This window comes from Mustela lutreola, chromosome 10 (assembly GCF_030435805.1).
Source record: "Mustela lutreola isolate mMusLut2 chromosome 10, mMusLut2.pri, whole genome shotgun sequence".
In the NCBI taxonomy this organism is placed as follows: Eukaryota; Metazoa; Chordata; class Mammalia; order Carnivora; family Mustelidae; genus Mustela; species Mustela lutreola.
The window spans coordinates 91,875,183-91,900,577 of NC_081299.1; the positions used below are offsets into that span (position 1 = coordinate 91,875,183).

General features: G+C 38.8%; 1 protein-coding gene across 4 annotated transcripts in view; it reads right to left on the minus strand.

Moving 5' to 3' along the window:
- Window positions 1-25,395, minus strand: part of VAV3 (vav guanine nucleotide exchange factor 3) — a 360,704-nt gene that overhangs the window by 106,312 nt on the left and 228,997 nt on the right. For all 4 annotated transcript variants that reach the window (XM_059137589.1, XM_059137591.1, XM_059137588.1 and 1 more), the window contains 4 exons: window positions 20,990-21,091; window positions 20,582-20,682; window positions 8,636-8,661; window positions 3,278-3,323 (listed from right to left, as the gene is read on the minus strand). In XM_059137589.1, the coding sequence (XP_058993572.1) occupies window positions 3,278-3,323; window positions 8,636-8,661; window positions 20,582-20,682; window positions 20,990-21,091 (275 nt within the window). The remainder of the gene's footprint in view (window positions 1-3,277; window positions 3,324-8,635; window positions 8,662-20,581; window positions 20,683-20,989; window positions 21,092-25,395) is intronic.

The window sequence follows — 25,395 nt, forward strand, 5'->3', positions numbered from 1 at the left end:
AACAGGCAGAGAGAGGCAGGCAGAGAGAGAGGAAGAGAAGCAGGCTTGCTGCTGAGCAGAGAGCCCAATGCGGGGCTTGAATATCCCAACTATCTTTTTTTTTTTTTTTTTTTAAGGATTTTATTTATGAATATCCCAACTATCTTACTGTTAATACCCTGCTAGAGGGCAAAAGGACCTTGGCAATGGCAAGGCCTCCTCTTTAGCATATGAAAGTTCTATTGAAACCTCCCTTTTCCTTACCTTCCCCCAACCCCATGGTAAACAACCTGCCATCCCTCAACACCCTCCACCTCTGCAGCAGCTCTTCCTGCCCATGGGTCCTGTCCCCCTGCTTTAATAAACCACCATTTTGCACCAAAGATGTCTCAAGAATTCTTGGTCACCGGCTCCAGACCTCACCCCCACTGAACCTCACCTATATTCTACAACTTCATCAGCTTCACCAAAAACCTCTCAGCCAGCACTGTTGATTGCTTCTCTTCTTACACAGAAATTACACAAAATATTTTGGAAATCCACCAGAGAAGCAGGGAATAGCTGCAAATCTGAAAACAACTGTAATTATGAAACTTCTAGCTTCAGTGGAAAATGAACATAAAATTCTGGGTCTGTCTACAAAGAAATATCTGGCAGATATTATTGATTCTTCTGCACACGACTAAAGGTCCCACATTAAGCTCCATGCTCTATCATAAAGTAATAATTACAACAACGCCACCCTTCGCATTTACTGCATACCTGGTGCTGTTGTGCTTTATACCTATTAACTCGTGCAACGCTCACGATGACTTTATAAGGTAGGTACCACGATTAGTGTCCTTTAATGAGGAAACTACCGCAGAGAGATGGAAAGAAATTGCCATAGGTCGACAGCAACTGAGAACTTGAGCTGGGTCCCCAGAGCCACGCTTCTTTCTTACCACTGAACTATTCGGCACTCCATGACTACGTCATTCCACTTTGTCAGGAAGAATTTAAAAAGCAAGAGAGCCAATGTGCACAGAAGAAGAATACGGCTATTCATTAATTCATTTAACAAGTACTTATTAGGCACCTACTACCCATAAAACTATGTATTAAGTTCCTTTCCAAAAAACATTTACAGTTAACTGGGTTGGTTTGGTTTTTTGTTTTTTTTTTTCCTACAGACTGCCCTAAGTAACTGACTGCTGGAAAGCAGTCAGTGTATTAGCACTTGGAGATGTCAACTAAATTAGCTAGAGAAGATTAACGGAAGCACTAAGAGCAAATAATATCCCTTGGAAGCAGTTTGTCCTTGCTGAGGAAGCTTTGGTTTTGCTGATTTCTTATTTAAACCTCTTGGAATGAATGTAAAAACTGTGAAAGTATGCTAAATGATAGTTATATCAGGACCAACTTAGTGCAGGGCAGTGATCAAACAAGGGTTAACTTTGAACAAAAAAAGTTTTGCCAGTTACCAACTGAAAGGAGCAAAGATGCAAAAGACAACCAACTCTAAACACATAATTCAAGCCTAACATCAAAAGACACTGACAGGGAGAAACAGGTGTTACCATGTTAACACCTACAAGAGGCAAGATCATCAACTATTTGTTTTTGCTTTTTGGTTGCTTTTTCCTTAAAATGTGGAGAAATGAGAAAATGCTCATATATAATTACCAAACCTAAGGAAAACTATATGATATACAATATATGTAAATGTGTAGGGCTGTGTGTGTGTGTGTATGTATACACATTTTTCTCTTATAAACATAACATATAGGACCCATTCTTTTATATTTGTAAGCTTATTCTTCATGAAGTTCTAAAATCTTTGGACAAATTAGGAATACCAGAACAGTGGAACCTATGCACAGCCATCAACTTGAGGATAAACTCTCATATTACTGGTCAAAACCTTGTTATACTTAGAATTTATGAATTCACTATATCTCTCTTTAAATAATCTAAGGGTTCCTAAAAATTCTGGCTATAAAGTGAACTGTTAATTGCCAAATGTGTTCCTACTGACACACTATAGAAATTCAGCTCCTTGGAAGAAAATGGATTAAATGAAAATGCCCATAGAAGAAAGAGAAAATATTTTTAAAATAACATTTGTAAAGGTTAGATCATTTTCCAAAATAAAAATAATATAACTCACCCAAAATAAGAAAAAAAAATATGCAGAGAGACATACGGTCCTACTAAATAGAACAGAAGAAGGCACTTCTAAGTATTACTGCAGAATCCTCTGCAAAGGGTATTGTGTTGGGAAAGTTTGAACTATTAAAATAAACCAAAACCCCTATTTCTTTAATAGCCTCAATTTTGTTCTGTAGTTAGAAGATTTAGACTGATTTCAGGACATAAGTGAGGCAATTTATAGCCAGAGGCAACAAAGCTCCTATAAATCTTTTCAAACAGCTCATAAACTGGCATGGCTACCATGGGTGTGGTTTCAATGCTTTGAAAGCTAAGCTTTACAACTAGGTGAACACTGTTTATGATGGGAAAAAAAACACGTAATCCAGATTATTTTCCAGCAAGGTTACTTCATGTCCCACCTGATGTATTAATCAAGTTCATATATTTAGAATCCTTTAGCTATGAATACCCTTTACCCACAATAATATGACCATATATATAACAAATCTTTGGTAATTAAACTGTGGAAGGCATTGTTTAATGGATGAAAAAATAATTAAAACAATGACAGAACAAACCTCACGATGTTAAATAGAAAACAACTGAATCCTCTCTGTAGACAAATAATTGGTCCCCGAGGAAGACACTTATTCACAAAGTCCTTAAATTCATTCTTCCATTATAAAATGGTACAGATAAAGGGTAAAGAAAAGTAGTTTCCCAAATGCAGAGGGTACCAAGATTGTCTAGTTTATGAGCTCCGTCCACCCCCTTAGAAAACCTAATTTTTATTTTTTAAAAATTTTTTTTGAAAAGTTAATTTTTAAGTGCTGTCTCGGTTGATTTTCTTTCCATATCTGAGAGGGAGAAGGTGGAGGGCACTAGCTATGTTAGCATTAACCCAGCAGCCTGAGGCTGTTCAGTAAGAAAATAACCAGCTCAGTCAATTGTTCAGGTACTGGTGTTACTCATCCTGTGAACCTGGCCCAGAGAGTGCAGTCAGGTAAATGATTTACACGTTAGACTGGCGCCTTCTGGTCACACAGTCCATACCAAACTGCCAAGAACAAAGGCAAACAATCTGTCTGATTTCTACAGCAATTCCCATAACTTTCATAACCGCTTAACTGAAGTTATGATTATAGATATGCAATCAGAAACACACCTGGATCCACCTGTCTGGGGCTTCTTCGGAGTCCATTGGTCCGTTTCTGTGCAGAAAAGTAAAACAAAGCAAAACAAGATTCCACATTATTACATTGTATTAGTACATAGTACTTTGGAAGGCCAATTAATGTTGCACTTCTTCCATTTAAAAGTATGACTAAATTTGATCAAAACATGTGGTTCTACAGTTTTTATAATTTAACCTTTTTGCTTCTCTAATAAGTCCTCCACTTGAACATCTGTGTTTGATGTTGTTGATATTACGCTGTAGAAAAGAAACATCTTTTCATTTGCCATCTCTAGATATGATGACTGAAAAAAAATTTTTTTTGAAAGTTGTAATGATGACAGGAATCATGAGAACGGAGCCCAAGTAGCTATTCTTGGTTGGAAAAATGCTCCCAGCAAAGACATGTAAACTCTAAAACTCTAACTCAGCTATTTCTGAGGCCTGAGAGGTCAGAGACTGGAGAACTTCAAAACACAGAACTGAAGCTCTGACTTTAACACACACTCAACCGAGAATGGTGTTTTAATTATGGTCACTTGTATCTCCTTACTTGAAGAAACAAAACGGGCATGCAGCTTGTGAACCATGAAAGTGGATGCTCATCACAGAAAAGAAAGCCATAAGAAAAATTATGCATTACATAAATTATAAATAAGATGTAAAACAAAAGAAATTTTCAATATTTGAAAAATGCATGGCTATGTATTCGATTTCACATGGAATTAAATTCATTTCCATTAAATTCATTAAATAACTCTAGTAATCTCACTCATTAATAAGGACTTGATTATCACTTCTTATTATTTAACTGGATGAAATGCTGAGTCTATAACTATCATATAATTTAGATTTTCACAAAAGCAATTTTCTCCCTCTGTGTGTTGGGGTTTGCGCCTGTGTGTGGAGGAGACTTGGTTTCATTCAGAGTACATGGGGCTTTGTTAAGCACACATTAGCCATGGATTTTTCCTACGATTCTCCCTGCTGTTTTCATTCACAAGTTAAATGGGTGAAATAGGGACTTACAGCCTTCTTAATGGCCTTGAAGCCCATCAGGCAGATGTTCAGGATTCTCAAGGTGAAAGCAAACTGGAGAACTTTTTTAAAAGTTTGTTTTTAACCCAACTACTTTCAAAATGGATTTGTAAAAACTGAGCATGACCATTAGAATCAGCACTGAATCTGTGTTGAGCAAGATGGATAGCCATAATGGAAAAACTAATATAAAGAAAGCCGTTATAAGTGAGAAGAAAATGTCACTCTGGGCTTCTTGGTAGCCAAGGCACAAAGAGGGGACGCATGAGAGTCAAAGATCCATAGCTGATAATCTGGAAGAAAGCCGCTTTCAGAGAAAATCTCTTTTCTATCTGAAATGGTAGAACATTCTTTAGAGCCCTCTCTATAAAGGACAAGGAACACAACAGACAATATTTTCAACAGAAAAATATATAATGATGATATCGGATTGTTATTTACTTCCTACATATCCCTTCACCTTCTTAATGTACAGTAGAAGCTGTCTTTCTATGCTCTTATACCTTCTACTATCAAAATGCTCAGAGGCAAGAAAGGAATTCAACCTTTGTGGGTTCTATTCCTGGAATCCCTGAATTAGTAGCATTTAAAAATTCTAGATTTAAGGCATGCCTGGTGGCTCATGGTTAAGCAGCAACCTTTGGCTGAGGTCATGATCCCAGGGTCCTGAGATCAAGTCCCACATCGGGCTCCTGGCTCAGCAGGGAGTCTGCTTCTCTCTCTACTTGCAGCTCCCCCTACTTCTGTTCTCTCTCTCTCTGACAAATAAATAAAATTTTAAAAAATAAACAAAAATTATAGCCTTAAAATGTGAAAAAGAGCCCTTAAGTTGAAGACCAATGCTCTACCACCCTGAAGTTAGGATTAAATAGAGAATAATTTGCAACAACACAGATGGACCTAGAGAGTATAATACTAACTGAAAAAAAGTCAGAGAAAGACAAATACCTTATGATTTCACTTATATGTGGAATTTAAAAAAACAAAAATGAAGAAAGAGAAAAGAGAAAACAAGCAAAAAACGGACTCTTAACTACGGAGAACAAAGTGGTAGTTTCCAGAGGGGAGGAGGGTGAGGTGAGTGAAATAGGTGATGGAGACTAAACAATACACGTGTCACTGTATTGTACACCTGAAACTAGTATCATACTATCTGAAAAAATAGAGAACATTGTATAATTATTAGGAATATGGATTCTAGACTCAGACTGCCAGAGTTCAAATTCAGACCTTGTCACTTGGCACCTGCTATTTGATTCTGAACAAGTTAGTTCATATCTCTGTGTCTCAGTTTTCTCGCCTATAAAATGGGGATAATAATAGCACCACTTCGTAGCATTTGTGGCGAGAATTAAATGAATCATGTGAAATCACTGGAACAGTTCCTGCCATGCAGGAAGGATTCCTAAGTGACAGCTTATCATCATCATCATCATCATCATTAACTTCATGGCATTTTGACTGTTTAAATACATATAAATTACAAGTGATTTTTCTAAGTTGTTGTCCTACTGCTTACGTTTTAGGTTTTTCCACCTAAAAATCAGTGACCCTGAAAACAAACTTCTCTACAGGAAGAGTAGGCAGTGGAATTAAGACTTGCTGCATTGAAAAAAAAAAAAAAATGTTTTCAGTTACTTAGACCAAATGCCTCTGGAGATTTAGTTTACTTCAAAAACACCAAAAAATTCATCTTAATATTTTAAGAAATTCAGATATGTTTAGCAGAGCATATTAAAACAATTTTAAAATGCCAATTTCCATTGTCATTCTGTCATTTTCCATCCAACACAGTCCCTTCCCCCACCCACATTCTCAAAAGCCTGGGAAAAGCCCCATGAGATCAGGAGAATTGATCTTCAGAACCTTCTCAATATTCTTTGATCAACCTAGAAGGGGCAGGGGAGGGGAAAACCAACCAACCTAATATTACAAGCATTTGAGTTATTTCTTGCTTCATTACCTATCTTTCTCTAAAAGAACTACTTTCATCACCCAAGAATCTCTTCTTGCCTTTTGGGAGAAATTAAATTCTCCGTTGATTTTACCAACAAAATAAGCAAAAGTTAATTTGCTATGGAGCTGGCTTTCGTTCCTCTATCTGTTTTAAAGGTAGAAAAACCTTTAAGGAATGGATTTAGAGTACATATGTGTTAAATGGATACATATGAAAATCTTACTTCCTACAGCTAGAGACAGCTTCACTAGAGACAGGTCCACTCCAGAGTGGGACATGGGATGAACATCCCAGGTGTTGTCATGAAGGCCTACAGATGTTGTGGCTACTGAAAACTGACCTATTTCCCTTGAGAATGAAGTGTAAAATTAAAAATAGAAAAGTCACAATCATAGCTATCGAAAGGGGAACAGAATAGGACTACAACCTGGTATATGGAGAGAAAGAAGGTCTTCATGAGAGTGGGAGAAATGCAGCTCACAGAGCACATTGTTTATTTCTGGGAAGACTCCCGAGCATCATAAAGCATCTGCCTTAGAGAGGTAAAGGGCTTTCCACACAGTCTTGGTGGGGAGGTATAAGGCGACAGATGCTTCTTAATGTTCTTTTGTTACACTTCTCCTTAAACCAAGCTAAGATTTCCAAATAGGTTGGCCAGTAACTATAATTACACATCCAAAATAAAGATTATTAGCAGAATCACACATTAAAGAAAAAATTGCACTTATTGTATTCAAAAGTTAAGAAAGTCACTAAACCACTGATGCTGCAGTTAAAAAAAAAAAGTCAATGTGAAAATTAATTCACTTCATAATAGGCTTCCATGTAATTTTTTAAGAGGATAAAATGCCTGGAGAGAATTATTTAGTATCATATGAAAATTATTAACCACTTCTTATTAGCACACTTTCTATAAATATACTCACTTCACCTCACTTAAATAAAATCAAGTGAAATCATCCTGTTTGGGAAAAAAAAAATGTTTTGTTTTGTAAAGTGGCAAAGTTCAGAGCTCTAAGAGGAATTCGATTTCCATAATATAAGAATAGCATGAGGATAAGAGAGAGGAAGCTGCCCTATAAGACTTTCACAGGCAGCGTCCTTACAGTCCTCATGAAAAACTTCACCGGTCAACTAAACACTGAAAGAAATTTCACATTAATTTACTTTAGCCCTAGAAGAACTTATATGAACTATTCCTTGATCTAGATTCTAGACTTTAAAATATAGTTAACTGAGACACCGAAGGGGTGCATAAGAGCCCCCTCACATCACTCTCACTATGTGCAAATTACACACTTATGCAAAAGAGAAGTAGAAACAATTACTTCTTATTTGATGTCTTATAGTACTTTTCATTATTTTTACCAATGGCATAAATGCCAGCCTATTAAAAAATATTACACCCCTCTTAATGATATATAATTATCTGTTAAAATAAATTTGTATAGAATTTTTCTGTCATTCTTCTACTCTGAAATTCTCAAGTTACTATACTTTTGGTTTCTACAAGTAATCATATGCATTTTATATTTTAATTTTCTCTGTGATAAGGTCACAGAGAAATTTAGAGGTCAGATAAGAAATATGCTACTTTTGGTTAAAGGCCAAGGCAATGGTCTAGAACCTGTTAAATTTTTCACTCTTTCATATTTTTTTAAAAAATAGCTTATCCTGAGAGGTGAGAAGGATCACACAGTTCTAAGCCATTAGACCTGAGACTGTGTTAAACCAAAAGAAAATGTTATCAGATCTTGCTTTGATCAATAAGACATGATACAAATCATGTTTGTGCTCAAAACAGAAAACTACTAGAAATATGAATCCATATCCTTGGATGAACAATGTTAGAACTTTTCAGGACTAGCAAATGTTGGGCAGCAATGCAATGTTTCATGACAGGGACCGGTCTACCAATTCCCTGGGATGAGGGCTACCTTCCTTCTATATGAGTAAGATCAAAGATTTTCATTCCAATGAATACAGATAAACTGCAGGGGTTTGTGGAATTCTGCAGGAAACTAGAGAAAAGTATCCCCATATTGGTACCACACACAGTTACAACATTTGAAATTTACCTGAGTAAGTACTAAGATTCTGAAAGGCTCCATTTCACACATATTCTTAAATATTCACATGTTTCCTCTACCTAAGATTTTCAGGCAGGGACTGACTGAAAATTCCTCTGATTTAACCTGTGCATTTCATTTACAAGCACTTGGTTGCTCACTCTAGTTCTGTTTCTATCCATTTTAAGAAGCACATTTCACATTCTAAAAGCTCAAGCCTGCTTAAGTTAGCCAACAACCTGAAATGCAAAAGTTATATAATAAAAATTGAAGAGTTAATCTTACCTCTGGTGGTTTGAGCGTCCCTGGTTCTGAAACAAATGTAAAAATTGGCATTGTCAGTGTAAGGTTATTTTGTTTGGTTAGCAACCTTAGGTTGTTCTCTGCAGCTTGGTAAAACACTGCTGCTTTGTTTCCCTAACTGATACTTGTAATATATTTCCAGGGTCCCTCAGGCTGGGCTAGTAATTGTTTTGCAACCCAGGTTCTCTTGCCTTATTGGCTTGTCAGGAAAGTGACTCATAGTTCTAAATGACTTCTAGGTAATGCTTAACTTTTTCAATTGTTGATTAGGCAATGTCAATCCAACCACATAAAGCTCCTTAAAACAGAGGCTTGCACTGAATTTACATGCATGAAAGAAGGCTAGGTGGGAACTTGTCTTTCAACACACCTAGTTTTAAGAATCCAGACACTCGAAGTTACAAAGGTATTTCACCAACCATAACAGTTGCAAATTTAACACTGCACAATATTGCACATGAATTTTTTTCTCATTAAGTGGCTATAACTCTTATTTTTTATTTGGGGGGAAATACAGTTTGCTTCAAAGAGAGAAATAAAGAACTGACAGAATTTGATTCCAATGATAATTTTCCTTTCAGCCTTAGTTTCCCTAACTGTAAATAGAAACAACAATCTCTTCATTACATTTAGTTCTTAAAAATGATAAGTAGTTATAAAGGGCCCTGAGATCTGCAGGTGACTATAGCGGCAGAAAGGTAAAGGGTCACTGAGAGGAAAGGCGCCCACTGTGCCTGGACACCTGGGGGCTGATGCTTTCCCTCCCCATTCCCAGGAGCATCTATTCACGTTATCGCTTTGCCAGGCTGTGAAGGAAAACACCTCATCATTTTGAGCCTACGCCTATCGTCTTTCCACCCAAAATGACCCTCTAAAGAAGGATCTAAGAACAGAAGAAATTGAGGGAAATATCAGGAAAGAACGGGCAGGCTGAAACAAGAGCTGTGTAAGCTGTTCCCATAAGACGATCCAAGAAGCTCCACAAGCAAAGTTCAAGGGGAAAATTCCGACCAGAACACAGGACGAGCTGCCACAGACTGCTTTACACAGGAAGCTGCCTGGGGCATGGAACAGAAGGTTGTTTTGCTTTGTTTTGTTTTATAAAGCACTACTCCTGATTAATGAAAATGTAAGACATGTGACCAAAAAGTCACCTTTCTGGAAAAAAGTTAAGTCTGCATTCCTCTGTCAACTTCAAATCCCTTCACCCTGACTTTCACATGACTGCTTTCTCTGAAGGCATCTTTGCCAGGTCTGAAGTTGGCCTTTCCAAAGGAGTATTCCTGGGCAGAAAGCTATATCACTTCTTTCCCTCCTCATTTAGAAATATGCAGTGTTTCAGAAGAAAGACTGCCTCAGAGGATCGGGTTGGGGAGAGGGTCTATATAAGTACCATTCAGCTGGATGCTATGTCCAGACTTCGAACCCCAGTTAGGTGAGCAGAGGTATCCTAACAGAGCAGGTGTGATACCTGTTTCACTGGTTTGACCAGGAAGACCTATATTCCATAATAGCCCTAAACTACTTTTTTTCTCCTACTGGAGGATTCTAGAGAAAGAGTCAGAACTAAGAGTCATAAATTGCAAGAAGCTCCAAATGGGAGAAGAGGTTAAGTTTTCCAGCCAAGGAGACTGAGGGAAGCCGGGACTATGTCTAGATGTTCTCTAAAGTGGAAAAACCTTAGGTCTTTTGGGTTCAGTATTCATAAATGAGTATGCAACCTAATTTCAATTAAAAAACTGTAATTTTTTTCTGACTCTTTGCATAGAAGAATTTTTATGTCCTTATGAGTAGATCTTTTATAGTATGCTTTAAATGTTTCATATTTTTGTACAAACCCTATGATCAACCTTGTGGTAGCAGGGGAAACACCATGCTCTGCAGTGTTCATCTGGTTGCTTCCCTGGGAAGTTCCTGGGGAAGAGATGGTATCTCAGACACTTGCATCTCTTTACCCAGAAAATAATATCTAGGAACAGAAGACACTCACTGACAGGCTCTTCCTATCTTGTTGCATAGGGTTCAAGTGCAAGTTAGCTGGCTCTCTGTAGGAGTGAGCACCTATTACAGAAACAAGAGAGTACGAGGTTCCAGCAAGGCTCGCATGGGACTAGTACAAAGCCAGAAGCAATCTAGACTGGGCTCCCCACCTTATTCAATCTCCCTCTTTCAATTACCCACTTCTTGTTGGCTTTAGCTTTCTCTAATGTCTCATCAAGCAAACCAGCTTTCCTCATAATTCTGACTAAATGTACTAAAAACTGCTCCACACAAAGCCTCTTCAGTATAACCCAAGTAGGAAAAATGGAAAAAGAGCTTTGTGCTAGATGCAACTCCAACTCTAAGGACACAAGTCTTACTTGGGGCTTACCTTCCCATGTCACCACCTTCTGTCCTCATGGTCAACAGGTCTACCCTTTACCCTGTCATCCAGAAAAGAGGCCCATGGACTTTGCCTGGGGAAGTTCACACTCTGATATTCTGCTGGGCACAGCACATGAGCAGTGGTTCTTGAAAGTCTCAGCTTTTGTTTACTTCTATCACATGGTAGGGTTCTGTAAATTTTCTAAGAATAGGGCAAAACCCAAAAGACTAGAAATAACTCTTAGAACCAATTCTTATCCAGACTCCTTTAGTTATTACTTTTTATGTGCTCCAGTGGCCACAGCATTGAACTGTCTTCCTCCTTTACAAAGAGAATCTAAATTCTGATAAACCATATTAATGCCACAGATTTTTAACTTATACTAAAATAATGGTGAAAAGAGAAAGGAAGACCCAACTACCCACACCACTTCATACGTTTTCAAAGTAAAAGCTCATACTGGCTAGTAAAATTGAATAAGGATCTATTTCAATGAAATATTCTATGCAAAAGCTGCTCTAATTTTGAAGTCTCCAACACTGCCTCAACCTCCTCCTAACATGGACCCAAAACTACTGTACGACAGGAACTTGGTCCTTAAAAGGCGCTTTGGGTGTTACAGTTCTGCATCAAGACTAAGATAACAAGGGCTGATGACCATCAAATCTATTTTAGCTGAATTCTGACCTAACAGAAAGGTTGCTGCTTGAGATCTGATGAAAAAGTCTTCCTTTCTCTCTCTCTCTATCTTTTTCTCCTGGGAACTTCCTTAGGAGAGTAATTCAATTCTTCAAGTTTCCAAAAGTTTTTAATCCTCAACTTGTCTTTATCCTGCAGCCTATTCTCAGACTCCTATTGATCAAACTATAAAATGTTCTTACCCTTTCAAGAGCCTTTCTAGATGGTGACTCACAGGCCCTCAAGGGGTTTATACCTCGCGTTCTTTCATCAAGTCCCAACTGGTTTGAAGTAATTCACAGAAGGGGTGTTACTGAGGTGTTTGGAGGCTTTGCTCAACTCCATCTTCAATGCCAGCACAGGGTTCAATGCGCATATTTGTGTAAAAGAAATGTTTTTCACTGAGGCTTTAGATTCACTTAATACAATTCATTTGTTTAAACAAAAAATTCAGTCCTATTATATTTGTTTTGCCAATACAAGTGGCTCTCAGTGCATACATGATTGCACAGTTTGCTTTGTCCCTTATCTGAAGTTCTATTTGTTAAAACTAAACAAATCAATGTCCAGTAAAACTGTTTCTCTCAAAAGGGGCCACAGAAAAGTAATAACCACTATAGCTTTTGAAGGTGCCTTGTCATCATGGCTAATGTGATATTTTTGTAAAACATTAAAAGACAGTTGCACTGATTAAATTTTGAACTTATACAAATGTGTTCATCAACTGGATCTACAGCAATCTTATTTTGAAAAAAAAAAATGATACTTGGAAAGAGGCTTTGATTTCGAGTCTTCTCAGTAGCTCTAATGGAAATATAACTGCATAATATTTTCCAGTTCACTTTAATAATCATCAATAGATCATTAAACTTATCTAAATAGTTAAGTGGAAGGAATAATAACTATCCTTGAGTATGAAATTTTCTCAGTAAGTTAAAAAAGAGGACTAATTTATGGGAAAGGCTTTAAGTAATATGAAGTAAAACCAAAGTCATTTTTTCATTACGAAATCAATGATCAAGCCTCAGTTCGTGTAAAAATAATCTGATAAAATACCTAGCGGTACAAGACTGAAATAAAATTATATAATAAAAGCTTATCTCTTTTGATAAAACACTGCAATACTATTTATAAAGGAGCTATTTCTGATGCCTGTTTGGGGTGCAGGTTCTAGGTAGCAATCTTGCCGGTTTAAACTGATAGGATACCAAGGCAACTCGCTTCCAATTAGGAACAGCTATAGCAGCAGCAGGAGCAGCAGCTGGCCTAGATAAAAGAGCGATTAAACAGAGACTCAAACGGGGACCTGCTTCGGTTAAGTATTAGAGCAGCTGAGGCTTGCATTCCTACTAAAGGAAAAGATGCATTAAACCAAAGTTGTCTGCTCTAGCAATATTTGCCTTCCAGTGCTACTTTCTTTGTTTAAACTGAGAGCATGCAAAGCAAGTGATATTGCTCAATGTCAAGGTAAGAAGGGAACCAACAGGGTTTTAGCAGGGGAAAACACAAATGTCCCCATAAGATTACAGTTTCGGATTAGACCTTCACAGTGGTGTGCTATGAGAAAGCAGTACCTCTCTAGAATTACATGAGCTTTGCAGTGACTTGTTGAGAGAGGCTTATATAATGGAGTTCATACCTATTCATTATTAAGGTTGGAAAGTTTTGGCAGCATACTTCAGAGCCCATGTACGTGCTGATCATTGAAGTTGCCATGGTGAACGTGGAGGAGTCAACTCAAGTTCAGTGAAAATTAGAGAGTGAAATGGCCCGCCCTTTATATCCATGCAAATTCTAAAGTGTTAAGACATAAACTAATCATCCAACCTTCAAATTTGTTTCCAGGTTGCATAGTTTGTCTTAAAAAAAAAAAAACTTAAAGCACCTTTTCTTCATACTTCAAAAGCATTTGAGTTAATAATCTGTCATAGTCAAATATTAATATGAATGAATTACTTCCTTCATTCACAAATGCACTGCATTTTTGCCAAGTAATTATTATTTTGAGGATGAATGAAGACTAGGTAAATTTAAGGGAGATAGAGCATGAAATATAAAAGGTTTCCAAATTCAGGGAAGACAACATCCACAGGCTTAACTTCCACAAGAAGAAACGCCCAAGAGCTATTTCATATGCTTACTCGTTGGTATCTAACCACATCCAGCACCATTAAAGACAGTGTTTGGCTAAGATATACCTACTTTGGGAAAATGGAGTAATGATTTGAGGTTAAGTACCCTCACTTTGGATAAGGGATGAATACAAAAAATGAGAAACACATTACCTACAGTGAAGGAGCATATAGTCCCCCAGAGGCAATGAAGAGTGGCAGAGACGGTCATGCCTACCAAACACGTCATGCACCCCACTACATTGCCCACTTCCCCCTTGTAATTAAGTTGAGGCCATTTAAGTAGTATTAACCAATACACTGTGATTTAAAAAAAAAAAAAAAAAAAAGTGCTATCACTTCAGTCTAGGGGTTTTAAGAACAGCTACCCAGGAAGCCATGTGTTGATTCTACATCATCAGAAGATCCAAGAACCAGCTTGGATCCCTAAGCCATTACTTAGAAGGAAGCTCCCTTGGAATCCACAGTCAATAGTTCATGTGTGAAAAATAAATGTTTACGAATTAAAGCCAATGGGATCGGGAGGCTTTCAGGGGTGTTTTCGTTACCAACATTGGCAAATATATAAAATCTATACACTAACTAATTAGCAAACAATTTAAGTCACATGACTGTTGGGTGGCCAAGGTGAGAGAAAGGGATTGGCAAAGGGTTTGGAGAGGAAGTAAAGGAAGAATAGATTTTGGAACTGTCAGGAGAAAAGGGAGACTGTTTCAAGGGGAGGAAATAGTAAGAGCCAAGCAAGAATTCTAAAAATGGAATTGACTGGATCAGGGAGTATACTTCCCCAGAAACTGGCGTATTTTTGTCACCAGGCATTTTACGAGCTAGTTCTCTTTCTTGGTACCTCATAGCTTCACCTAGGTTCCCCTGTCAAAGGCCTGATGGCTGATGCTCAGGGCAAGAGACTTCCCTTACATAAGTATCAGAAAGGAATGCAAAGGGTCTGCCAACTTTCCATCTTTCATTCTTAAAGTACCAGCCAGGGATTTAGATAAGGTTTTTATTTCACTTATCCTACATCCAGTCGGACTCTGGTCTCTACAAGGGCAGAATCAAAACCTGTCCAATCTCCCACAGCCTCCTGCTTCTGGTTCTAATACTACAGTGATCCTCAGGGCCCAGAAACCCTGGTGCTACACTTCTATCATTAATCTCTCCATCTGTTTGTCAGTCTGTCTACTCACTTATCCATCTACCAGGGTTTCCCAGAGGTCAGAGCATCAGTTAAATATGGTTCCGATCAGTGAGAGGCTCCAGTGCAACTGAAGTTTGGGCATTATACTGCAAGGAATGGAGCAGTAGAATCACACAATCAGAACTGATTTTTAATAGAGATCATGTTGGAAATCATATAGAAAGAGTATAATTAACAGCAAGAGTTAAGAAACTTTTGTAGTTGTCCAAACAAGTGACACGGAAATTTTTTTTTTTTAACTATAACAGTATCATATCAGTGGATTCTAGAGAGCCTTAGGAGGAGAAGAAAGAACTGGTAAGTGAATGAAGATGAGAGAGGTGGGTAAACCAAGGCTGACACCTAGGCTCAGGTGAGTGTATGGATGTTGGACCTTTAAGACAAGGAGTAGGTGGAGAAAGTTTGTGTTAGTGACTAATGAGGTTGGTTTGAAATTTGAAGTCACTGCAGGGCACCTGGGAAGGGAAATGTGAGAAGAATATAGACATTTTGAATCCAAAGTTCAGGAGAAAAACCTTATGTGGAACTGGTGACTTATCTACCTGGATGTTGGTTATAGCTAATGCCAGGGAATCGGATATCCAGAGGATGATATGGGGGATGTGACAGGATGTGAAGGAGTGCGTCAAGGAGAATGGTTAACAGTGCCAAATAAAAGAGAAAGGTCAAGTTAGGTGAGGTCTGGAATGTGATGACCAGCACACTTGGCAGTTAGAAGGTAGAATGGAAGGTTCTCTCACCTTCATTTAGCCCCTCAGTTACTGTGTCATTTTGTTCAACTACTCCCTCTTCTCTGCCTGGACCAATATTGAGTGAAAATGGCATGCTCCACTTTCTGGAACTGCCTCTACCCCAACTACCCAATGTTTATAATGTAACCATTTCTACTAGACACAGCCTTCTGGGCCTCAAGTAGACTCCCCGACTCACTCTGAGCTGATCAGTATCTCTCTTCACTTCCTGATAATATAGTTAGACTATAATAAGCAAAAGAGTTACAGAGCTCTGTAAAGTTGAGGTCAATCTCAAGTCACCTATTGATATTAAATCAATACTATTCATTTATTTAAAATTAGCTGTTTAAATAGTCAAGTTCTCCTGAAATGATGTCACACTCTCCTCCAGAAAGAACCCTATCCGAGTGACCTATGTCTCCAGCCCTTGAAGCATCTTGCCCTTCCTCCTGCCCTCCTCCTACATCCATACTTCCCCCAATGTCAAACCAGTCAAGGAAATTACACTCTCAACTAGTGCAAGCAGTTCTTGCTGTATCCAGCTCCTGGACTGTAGAAAACTTCAGCCAATGTTGGTTCTCTGCGGGCTGGGAAATACTCATAAGGCCTAGCTTGCCCATGTTAGCAAAACTGCCTGTTCTACCACACTCACATCAAACCCATCAAGTTCAAACTCACACTCTACCCACACTTACTACCCACTGCAGCGCGGGAAGGGGGTAGTTCAAAGACAGGATGTCAAAACTTCTAACTTTTAGAGGGCATCTGTTTAGGAGTGTTTGTTTTGTTTTGTTTTAGGACAATCCATCACTGGAAAACAAACAAACACTTAATCCAATTTCTTTAAGGGAGTTAAAAAAAAAAAAGGGAGAAGAGGAAAAATCTGCCCAACCCCTGCCTCTTCCCAGGGCCCAACACCCTGGAAGGCCAGCCTTATCAGGTCCCTGTGTCTGGGTAGACAGCAATGGTGTCCACTGCCTCTGTTCGAATATTTAAAAAACACACTCTAATTTGAGTCCCCACATTGTATTACAAGGGGTCTTTGGGGGGACACTCCAGGAGCCAACTGAGTTGAAACAAAAGGAACAGAAAGAATGCACAATAGAATTTTCTAGAACTGTGGGGGACCAGACAGATGCTGTCACTGATGCTGGGCTCTCCAGGTCTTACCTGTGAGTGGATGGATGAAAGGAGAAGTTTACCCCCAGAACCCCCAGCTGCTGATGCTATAACTGACTCCTCTTCATCAGGATAAGCAAGGCCTTTTACTCTGAAGGGCTGCCCATCAAATCCTCATCTGGAGGCAAAAGAGAGAAGCCTCCTGACAGGTTCTTACCACTTCATACCGCTAATTAACAGACTATGAGCATTCAATACCATCAGTCTCTTAAAATCTTGGGCAGGAAAAGACAGAAAGAGAGTGAGACACAGATGCATAAAACACAAGAATGGAGGACAACATTGGGTGCAAGGCAGAAAATCAAGAGAGAAAGAGAATTATGTTTAAAACTCCAAAAAGTAAATTTAGCCAGAGACTTACGACTTACATTTTTTTTCCTGCTTTATAGTGAATTCTATAACAGAGTTTAGAGAATTATACTACCTTTTAATAAATGATATTATCTGTGGGGCGCCTGGGTGGCTCAGTGGGTTAAAGCCTCTGCCTTCAGCTCAGGTCATCATCTCAGGGTCCTGGGATCGAGCCCTGCATCAGGCTCTCTGTCTGCCTCTCTGCCTACTTGTGATCTCTCTCTCTCTCTCTAATAAATAAACAAATCTTTTTAAAAAATGATATTTGGGGACGCCTGGGTGGCTCAGTTGGTTAAGCAGCTGCCTTCGGCTCAGGTCATGATCCCAGCGTCCTGGGATCGAGTCCCACATGGGGCTCCTTGTCCGGCAGGGAGCCTGCTTCTCCCTCTGCCTCTGCCTGCCATTCTGTCTGCCTGTGCTCGCTCGCGCTCTCTCTCTCTCTCTGACAAATAAATAAAAACTTTAAAGAAAAAAAATAAAAATAAAAATAAAAAATGATATTTGTATAAGCAGGCATTATCTATAACCTGCAGGGCATAATGGCCTTTTCTTACTTTTATAACTCAGTTTCCTCATCTTAAGAGATTCTAGAACTGAAGGTGTCTTAATCTTCTAGCTCTGAGACGCCTGATGGGGAAAAAATGCAAGCATAGTCTCAGGGAGGCCTGAATTTCTCACAGCACTTCAAAGCACTGAAACCTAAATATATTTGGTAGTTACTAATTTAATTGAATTTAGAAGTATTTTTGCATAAAAAAATGTAGAAACTCTCTTTCTCAGAGAAAACAGCTGAGCAGAACTCAGGGGGCTTCAGAACAAGCTCAGGAGTTGGACTGCCTGGATTTGCATCTTTGCTCTATTGCTCAAGCGACTAAGGCAAGTTACTTATTTCTCCATGCCTTGGTTTCTCATATTAAGACAAGAATAGCAATAATTCCAGCTTTAAAAGATTCACACAGGACTAAGTGAGTTGACAGCAGTAATATACTTAGAACAGTACCTGGTACTTTGTATTTATTTGAAAAGAATATAAACTTAAAGACTAGGTGTCTTTATTATCCTGGTTTTAGAAGGGAAAAAATTAAGACTTACGAAGGTGAAATAACGGTTTTCAAAGTCACCCAGTGCGTAAGCATTGAGAGGGATTCCAACCAGACCAAGACTCTAGACCTTGTGGACTTTCCTGCCATCACACACAGTCTCCCAGCCCAGCATTACTCACAGAAGGCCAGAGGATACTGGAATAATGACTTAGACAGGGAATGCATTTTTTTTTTTTTTAATCTGCTTGATCAGGAATTCTCAACTGTTTCCTATTGATCTTTTTTTCCAAGCAAAAATTAAAAATTTAGTCCTTTAGCATCATTCACTTATATCACTTCAAAGTTCAGAGCTATTTCTTCAATTCACGCTCGCTCCACATCATAAAAACACAGCAAAAATACAGATTAAACCCATGCCTTTAAAGAAACAAAAACAAAACAAACAAAAACAAAACAAAAAACTCCAAAAAATAAAAACAGACTTCTCATCATAACATCCTGGATTGAAACACTGAATTTTTATTGTACCCAGACATTGTGCTAAGCATCAACATTGCTTCATTTGACCCCCAAGATAATCCTCTTATTTCCTTTTTATAGAAGAATACACAAAACCTCAGAATGCTTAAGTAACACCCCTAAGCTTGCATAGCTAGCAAAGGGCAAGAGGAGATTTTCCACCATTTCTGCTTGACTCTCAACTACTCTCCTACACTCTTCCAGTAGAAGACAAGAACCATGCCAACTATGAGATCACTTCCCATTCCTCACAGACTGAAACTCCTAAGACAGGGCTTGCAGCGGGGGGTGAGGGGGCAGGGGTTGCTTTATAAAAACACATTAGCCTACCACCAACACCTAATATGTTAATTGTCCTCAAAGAGATTAAAGGATGGGGCAAATAAAGACAGAACAACAAAAATTTAAGTGATAAGATGTAGCAAGTGGACAATGGAAGAACAATAATAATAACATATAACATTTCTACTTCATAACTTTGTCAACTCTATCTGACCTTCAGAAACCTTAATGGGTGGCTGATCTTGTCTCCTTGTCTTAGCAGACTTGAAGTCAATTGCATGAACACTGACTCCCATCAGAAAATGGGAAGCATTGTCCCAAGGACTGAATGAGTTTGTGCAGGACAGGCCTGGCAGACAGCCCAGTGCAGGTGCTCAACCAGCGCGGGATGCTCCTCCTTGCAGCTGCCCGTGCCTGGTATGGAGAGCTCATGGCTCATGGGAATCTTAAAAACCATCCACCAGAGGAGCAGAGTGAGAGGAATGAGCTGTGATCCCAGTCCTCTAATGGGATTAACAACTTTTCTACAACTGCCCATTTTCTGAACTCAGCTCTGAAATGAGCTATTATTCTGTTTCACTCTTCTTCATATTATCCAAAATAATTCAATGTCCACCTTTTCCTTTGGGAAAATCAAAGGTTGACATAGCTACCTTTTGAACTCAAGCTGTTAAAGATCTCTTTCTTCTGTTCAAAAAGTTTTACTGATTTTGAAAGGTCTTATTGATAAAACACAAGAGAAACTCAGGGGAAAAGGACAAAGAGAAGGAAGAAGAAAGAGAAAGTATAAAGAGGCCAGAAAAGAAAGAGAAGGAAGAGAGCCCAAGAGGAGCAGAGAGAGGCAAAAGGCTACTGAATGCATAATTGCCAACAGTCTTAGCAACTGGCTCATGTAACAATCATGGAGCATTACTATTAAAAACCAAGGGGAAAATATTTACATAAAATCCAAAGGATACATGCTCTCTGTTAAATGCTGCAAAATGACAATGTATTCAATTCATTAATTCATGAATTAGTCTGTGTGATGTTTACTTCTGGCATCATTACCATTTCTGAGCTGAATATTTAAGAGAACAAGGGAGAAATTTAAGGACTAAAGAAAGAAGTGAAAAAAAAATTTTTTTTTCCGGTTTTGTTTTTGTTTCTCCATTTGTGTGCTTTGGCTATATTTTTACAGCACTAGTGAGACTCAGGGGTCAGGCTGAATAAAATGGGTGGCCTAAAATCTTCCAAGGCTCCCCACCCCCAAAGGGCTTCTGCCTCCCAGGTACGTATAAAAGTCACAGGAATTTAAAACATTTTTTTAATTGTCCTTATAAATGATAGTTTCAAAAGCAGATCTGTCACCATAAACACATTATTAAGAGTAAATTAGGTCTTAATGATGTTTATCAAGTTTTATATCCTAATTAAAAGGAAAATCACAACAATAAACATGACTTACCAGCAGAATTAACTCTGCCACAATTGTCTACTCTTCCCAAGCATTCTTTGTGTGCTCTCGCGCCACACTTAAAACATAAATAGCCTTGATAAAATGTTCCTCTGAAAGGTAAAATTAGAGAGTGATATGTTAAAAGGTGCTAAACGCTGCCTCTATGAAACCATGAGCACAAAAAAAGAAAAACAAGGGAACACGGAGCTTGACAAAGTCTTCTCAGCAAGGGAGAGGGTCTTCTGGGGTTCAGAAGGAAGCATCCAGGTAGGAGGCTAAGGAAAGATCTGTTGGCTCAAAACCATCAAGGCCATTTCCCCACTTCAGAACATTTTGGCTGGGATATTAGAAAAGTCTGAGACACTGAGCAATTATAGCAGCTCATTTAAAGTGAAAACCAGGACCAAGCAAGCTTACCTCAGGAGCATCTGGCAGACTTTGCAGGATGTAACCCGATTGAAGGTGTGCATCTTGAACTCATGGAAATTGGAGTCTGCGTAGTCTGGCCTTATGTTCGATCTATAAAAAGGGAAAAAAAAAGTAACTTCCTAAAGAAAGTTTCATAACAAAATAGCAGTCTAGTCCTCTAAAACCTAAATTCATCAACATTACATGGGGTAGAGATCTGATTCAAACAAAAAGGTTATTAAATATGCAGTTTTCTAAGCCAAAAGTAGGCTTTGCATTAAAATATGCACCAAAATCTGGTTGCGTGCATAGCAGCAACATGTAAGGATTTAAGCAAACTAATCCTCCTCAGAATGGAGGGTTCCCAGAGAACTCTACAGAATGGCCACAGAGGTCAACCTGCCAGGACAAACACAAAAACCTGCTGGATATTCATGCTGTGTGATAGCTTCCCCAGCCATGTCACTGAAATATAAACTAGAGAGAGAGGGCGGGCAGGAGGGAAAAAGGGTGCTTCAACCCCACAGAAGCCATCTCTAAATAGGTATGTGGATGATGTAATCATCTGTAAAGTGAATAAAGTAATTTTGTAAAAAGTTTTGAAACAAAACATCAGTCTGATTATCAAAAACTTCCTCCTTAACAATTTGCCTTCCTTGTAATCCAAATAAAAATCAACAAAACTGTATTTTAGATTTTTTTTTTTTTTTGACAGAGAGATCACAAGTAGGCAGAGAGGCAGGTGGGGTTGAGGGGGGAGGGGACTCCCCACTGAGCAGAGAGCCTGAGATGGGGCTCAATCCCAGGACCCTGAGATCATGACCTGAGCTGAAGGCAGAGGCTTAACCCACTGAGCCACCCAGGTGCCCTAGATTTTATTTTTATTAGCTGCATATGCAAAAGAATCTGTGAGGCATACCACAAACTACCATAATGAACGTAAGATTTAAAAAAAAAAAAAAATGACACAACCAAACTAACTTTGTGCCAATGCTGTGAGGATCACATGATGTTTGTTAGTCTGCTTAACCTTCACACCAATCCTAATGACATAGAACTAATGATATCAGTAATTTACAAACAAGGAAACTGAGGACAATACTAAAGTGAAAGAAATGGCAGAGCTTGGCCCTCCAACCCAGGTTCATTCTCTTTGCCCCCGAAGCTTCTGTGCAAAGAGGAATTCAACAATATTCACCTTAATATAATTAGATTGTTGGAAACAGTCAATTAACCATGTTCAGAGAAGTTTTTTTTTTAAATAGTAATCATAAATTTATCTATGTCACAGAAGAAAGCAGAAAAATTAGAAAAAGACTAAAAAACAGATCTAAATCGGAGGTATATCAGGAAATCTAAGATGATGCTCTCCAACACGTTACAAGCAATTTGAGAGTGTGTGAAAAGTCTGAGACACTGATGAGCTAGGATTTCTCCCCTTTTATAGAATACGGCAACTCTCAACCACACGTAGCCTTGGTGTAATGAAGCCTAGCGCAGGCGGGCGACCAGGCATCAATCTCCGAGGGACCAGGAGAAGTGTTATGAAAAAACATGCGCAAAGGCAATTGGAGTAGCAGGCAGTGATGCGGAAGTGTCAGAGAGGTCAGCCTTCCAATCCATCTGCTGAATATGAGCGTGCTAAAAATGAAATCAAATATTAGTGCCATCTGGGATTTCTCAGCTCCATGCTTCTGGTGACCTCACTTTTTAGGAAAATGTTCTTCTGCATGCTGAAAACCATGGCCATTTCCATCGTGGTATTTTTGTGTCCCTGATTAAAAATTATAGCTCTTCATGAATAGACAAGTACAGAAAAGATAAGGTTCTAAAAGCAAAACTCTCTTCATGAGAATATTGAGTCCATAAAGCCATGCATTGAAAGAACATCAAACCCCATTTCCTTAGCCAGGAAGGCCTGTTGCTCATTTTTCTCTCAACACCAAGGTGATAGAGTCACACATGGATTGTCAAGTAACAGTTTACAGAGTCCTGGGAACTTGAAGAATTCATCAGCCTGGCACTGTAAACGAAAAGTAGGTCTTCTTTAGAAATGTAAATGGATCCCAAACAAGTAAGAATTTAACTAATTTTTTTTAAATTTTATTTATTTATTTGACAGAGAGATCACAAGTAGGTAAAGAGGCAGGCACAGAGAGAGGAGGAAGCAGGCTTCCCTCTGAGCAGAGAGCCTGATGTGGGGCTCGATCCCAGGACCCTGAGATCATGACCTGAGCCGAAGGCAGAAGATTGACCCACTGAGCCACCCAGGTGCCCCGAATTTAACTAATTTTATAAGCTTGCCTGTGGCAGAGGTGGAACACCCGCCATCAGTTACTTTCATGAGCCAACTAGGAATAAGCTAAGTTTTTGGAAACAAAAAGCTGGGAGGAGAATCACACTAAGGAGTTTAAGAAAAGAAAAGAAAAGAAAAAGACAAGAAAGAAAAACCAATCCTGAAAATATTGTTAATAGTAGTTGCCATAAGTGAAATGAGACTCAAAATGGTAGGGAGGAGCTACTGGAATTTAAGATTAAAAAAAAAAAAACAAAAAAAAAAAACCTATAACTGTATATTATTTTCTAAATTTAAAATTAAACACTAAAGAGTAAGAGTTAACTCTGTGATCAAGGAACTGCTACAAAAGTATAGCTGAGGGCAGGAATCTGAAATTAGACCACCTGGGCTTAAATGCTAACTTGTAAGTCACTATCAGCATGACCTTGGGCCTGTTAGTAAGTATGACAGGAATACTCATAAAATAAATCCATAAATCAAGATAACGTAAGTAAAGCGCTTAGGACTTTGCCTGGCCCAGAGTTAGTGTTCAATAAGCACTGGCTACCATTTACAAGCTGCTGATTCCAAATCCACAAAATAATGATGTAATCAGAACAGTGCCTTATGTGTTTTAAGAATCCCTTCGTAGTCTTGGGACCTAGTCCCTGGAGGATTCCCATTCTCCTGAGAATTTTACACAGGAAGGCAGTTATATGCTCTGTGTCCTTTTGACCAGAAATCCACAGATGCTTGATAAGAAACAGGGTTGCCCAGGAGAATACATGTATGCAAAAAGTCTAAGGAATTAGATGAAATCATATCAAGTGCCAAATGAAGAGAGGTAGCAGCACACATGGACTACAGCCTGTGGGGAGGCAAAAACCAAAGATAGTAAGTTGGCTGGATGGGAAGAGTTGGAAAGAGAGATCGGAGTAGAGAACTATTAGAGTTACAGGTGGGTAACACAAGAACAAAAATGACAAAAATGACCAAAAGTGGTATTTATTGAACACTTGTAATGCACCAGGCACATTAACAGGCTCTTCATATATTTTTTCACATTAACTTCTCACAACAAACCTAGAAGCCAGAGTCACTCATTCATATTAAGTACCTATCATAAGCAGAGATCCCAAGGCCTGAACGGAAAGAAGGATCCCTTAGCCAGAGCACAGTGAGTGAAAAAGAGAGATGAAAGAGATGAGGTAGCAGAGGTTGGCAGGGACCAAAGAAAGAGGTGAAATCTTACACAGGGGTTAATACCACATTTCGTTGACTAGAAAAATCTCTGTGACCACTAGAGAGAGCATTCCTTGTAATGAAGCAAGAGCGAACACAGCAAGACCATATGGGACTGGGTTATCTATAGATGAGAACTGAGGGTCAAATATAGGTTAGCTCACTTGCTCAGTCACACAGCTCTCCTCAGAGGATTCCATTTAAGGAACCTGTTTTGATATATGACAGTTTACTTGTGAGAACTTGAATGGAATCTGGTAGCTTTCTCAGGAAAATGTTCCCATTTCTTTAGCTTCATATAGGGCCCATTAGTAATACAATTAACAACCAAATACTTAAAAGGCAAAGTATGCTCCTGCTCTTACACCTCCTTTTAATTTGACACATTCTCCTTAGATTTTTGCCTCTTCTCATCTGGCTTTGTGTTAGACTGTGCTGAGGACCATGTGCCTCCCCTTAGCCTGGGCCCCTTCTCCATTCTCGGGGTCTGCATTCCCAGGGGCTCCACAGGTATCCAAAACTCAGCTCCACACCCTTCCTAATACACTGGACTCTGACCAAATTCTAATACACTGGACTCTGACCACTGACATTCACTCTATCTTCTAGCCTGGAAACTTGAGAGGTGCAACGAATTTTTCCCTCTCCCTCATAGCTTCTACATAGTCATCTTCCCTTAACGCCTTTTCTGTTCTGATTTCTCCTTTCCTGAAACCATAATGAATTTCTATTGTTTCAACTTTAAAAATACCTCCTCAAAAATTCGGGTTCCATTCTTTTTTCCTTAGTACCTAATTCAATCCCTCAGTTTCTCTCAAGTAAATTGTTACAAAGGCCTTCTTAATCATTCCATCTTCTTTCTTTCCCTACTTAAAGCCATCTCCCATACTATTTC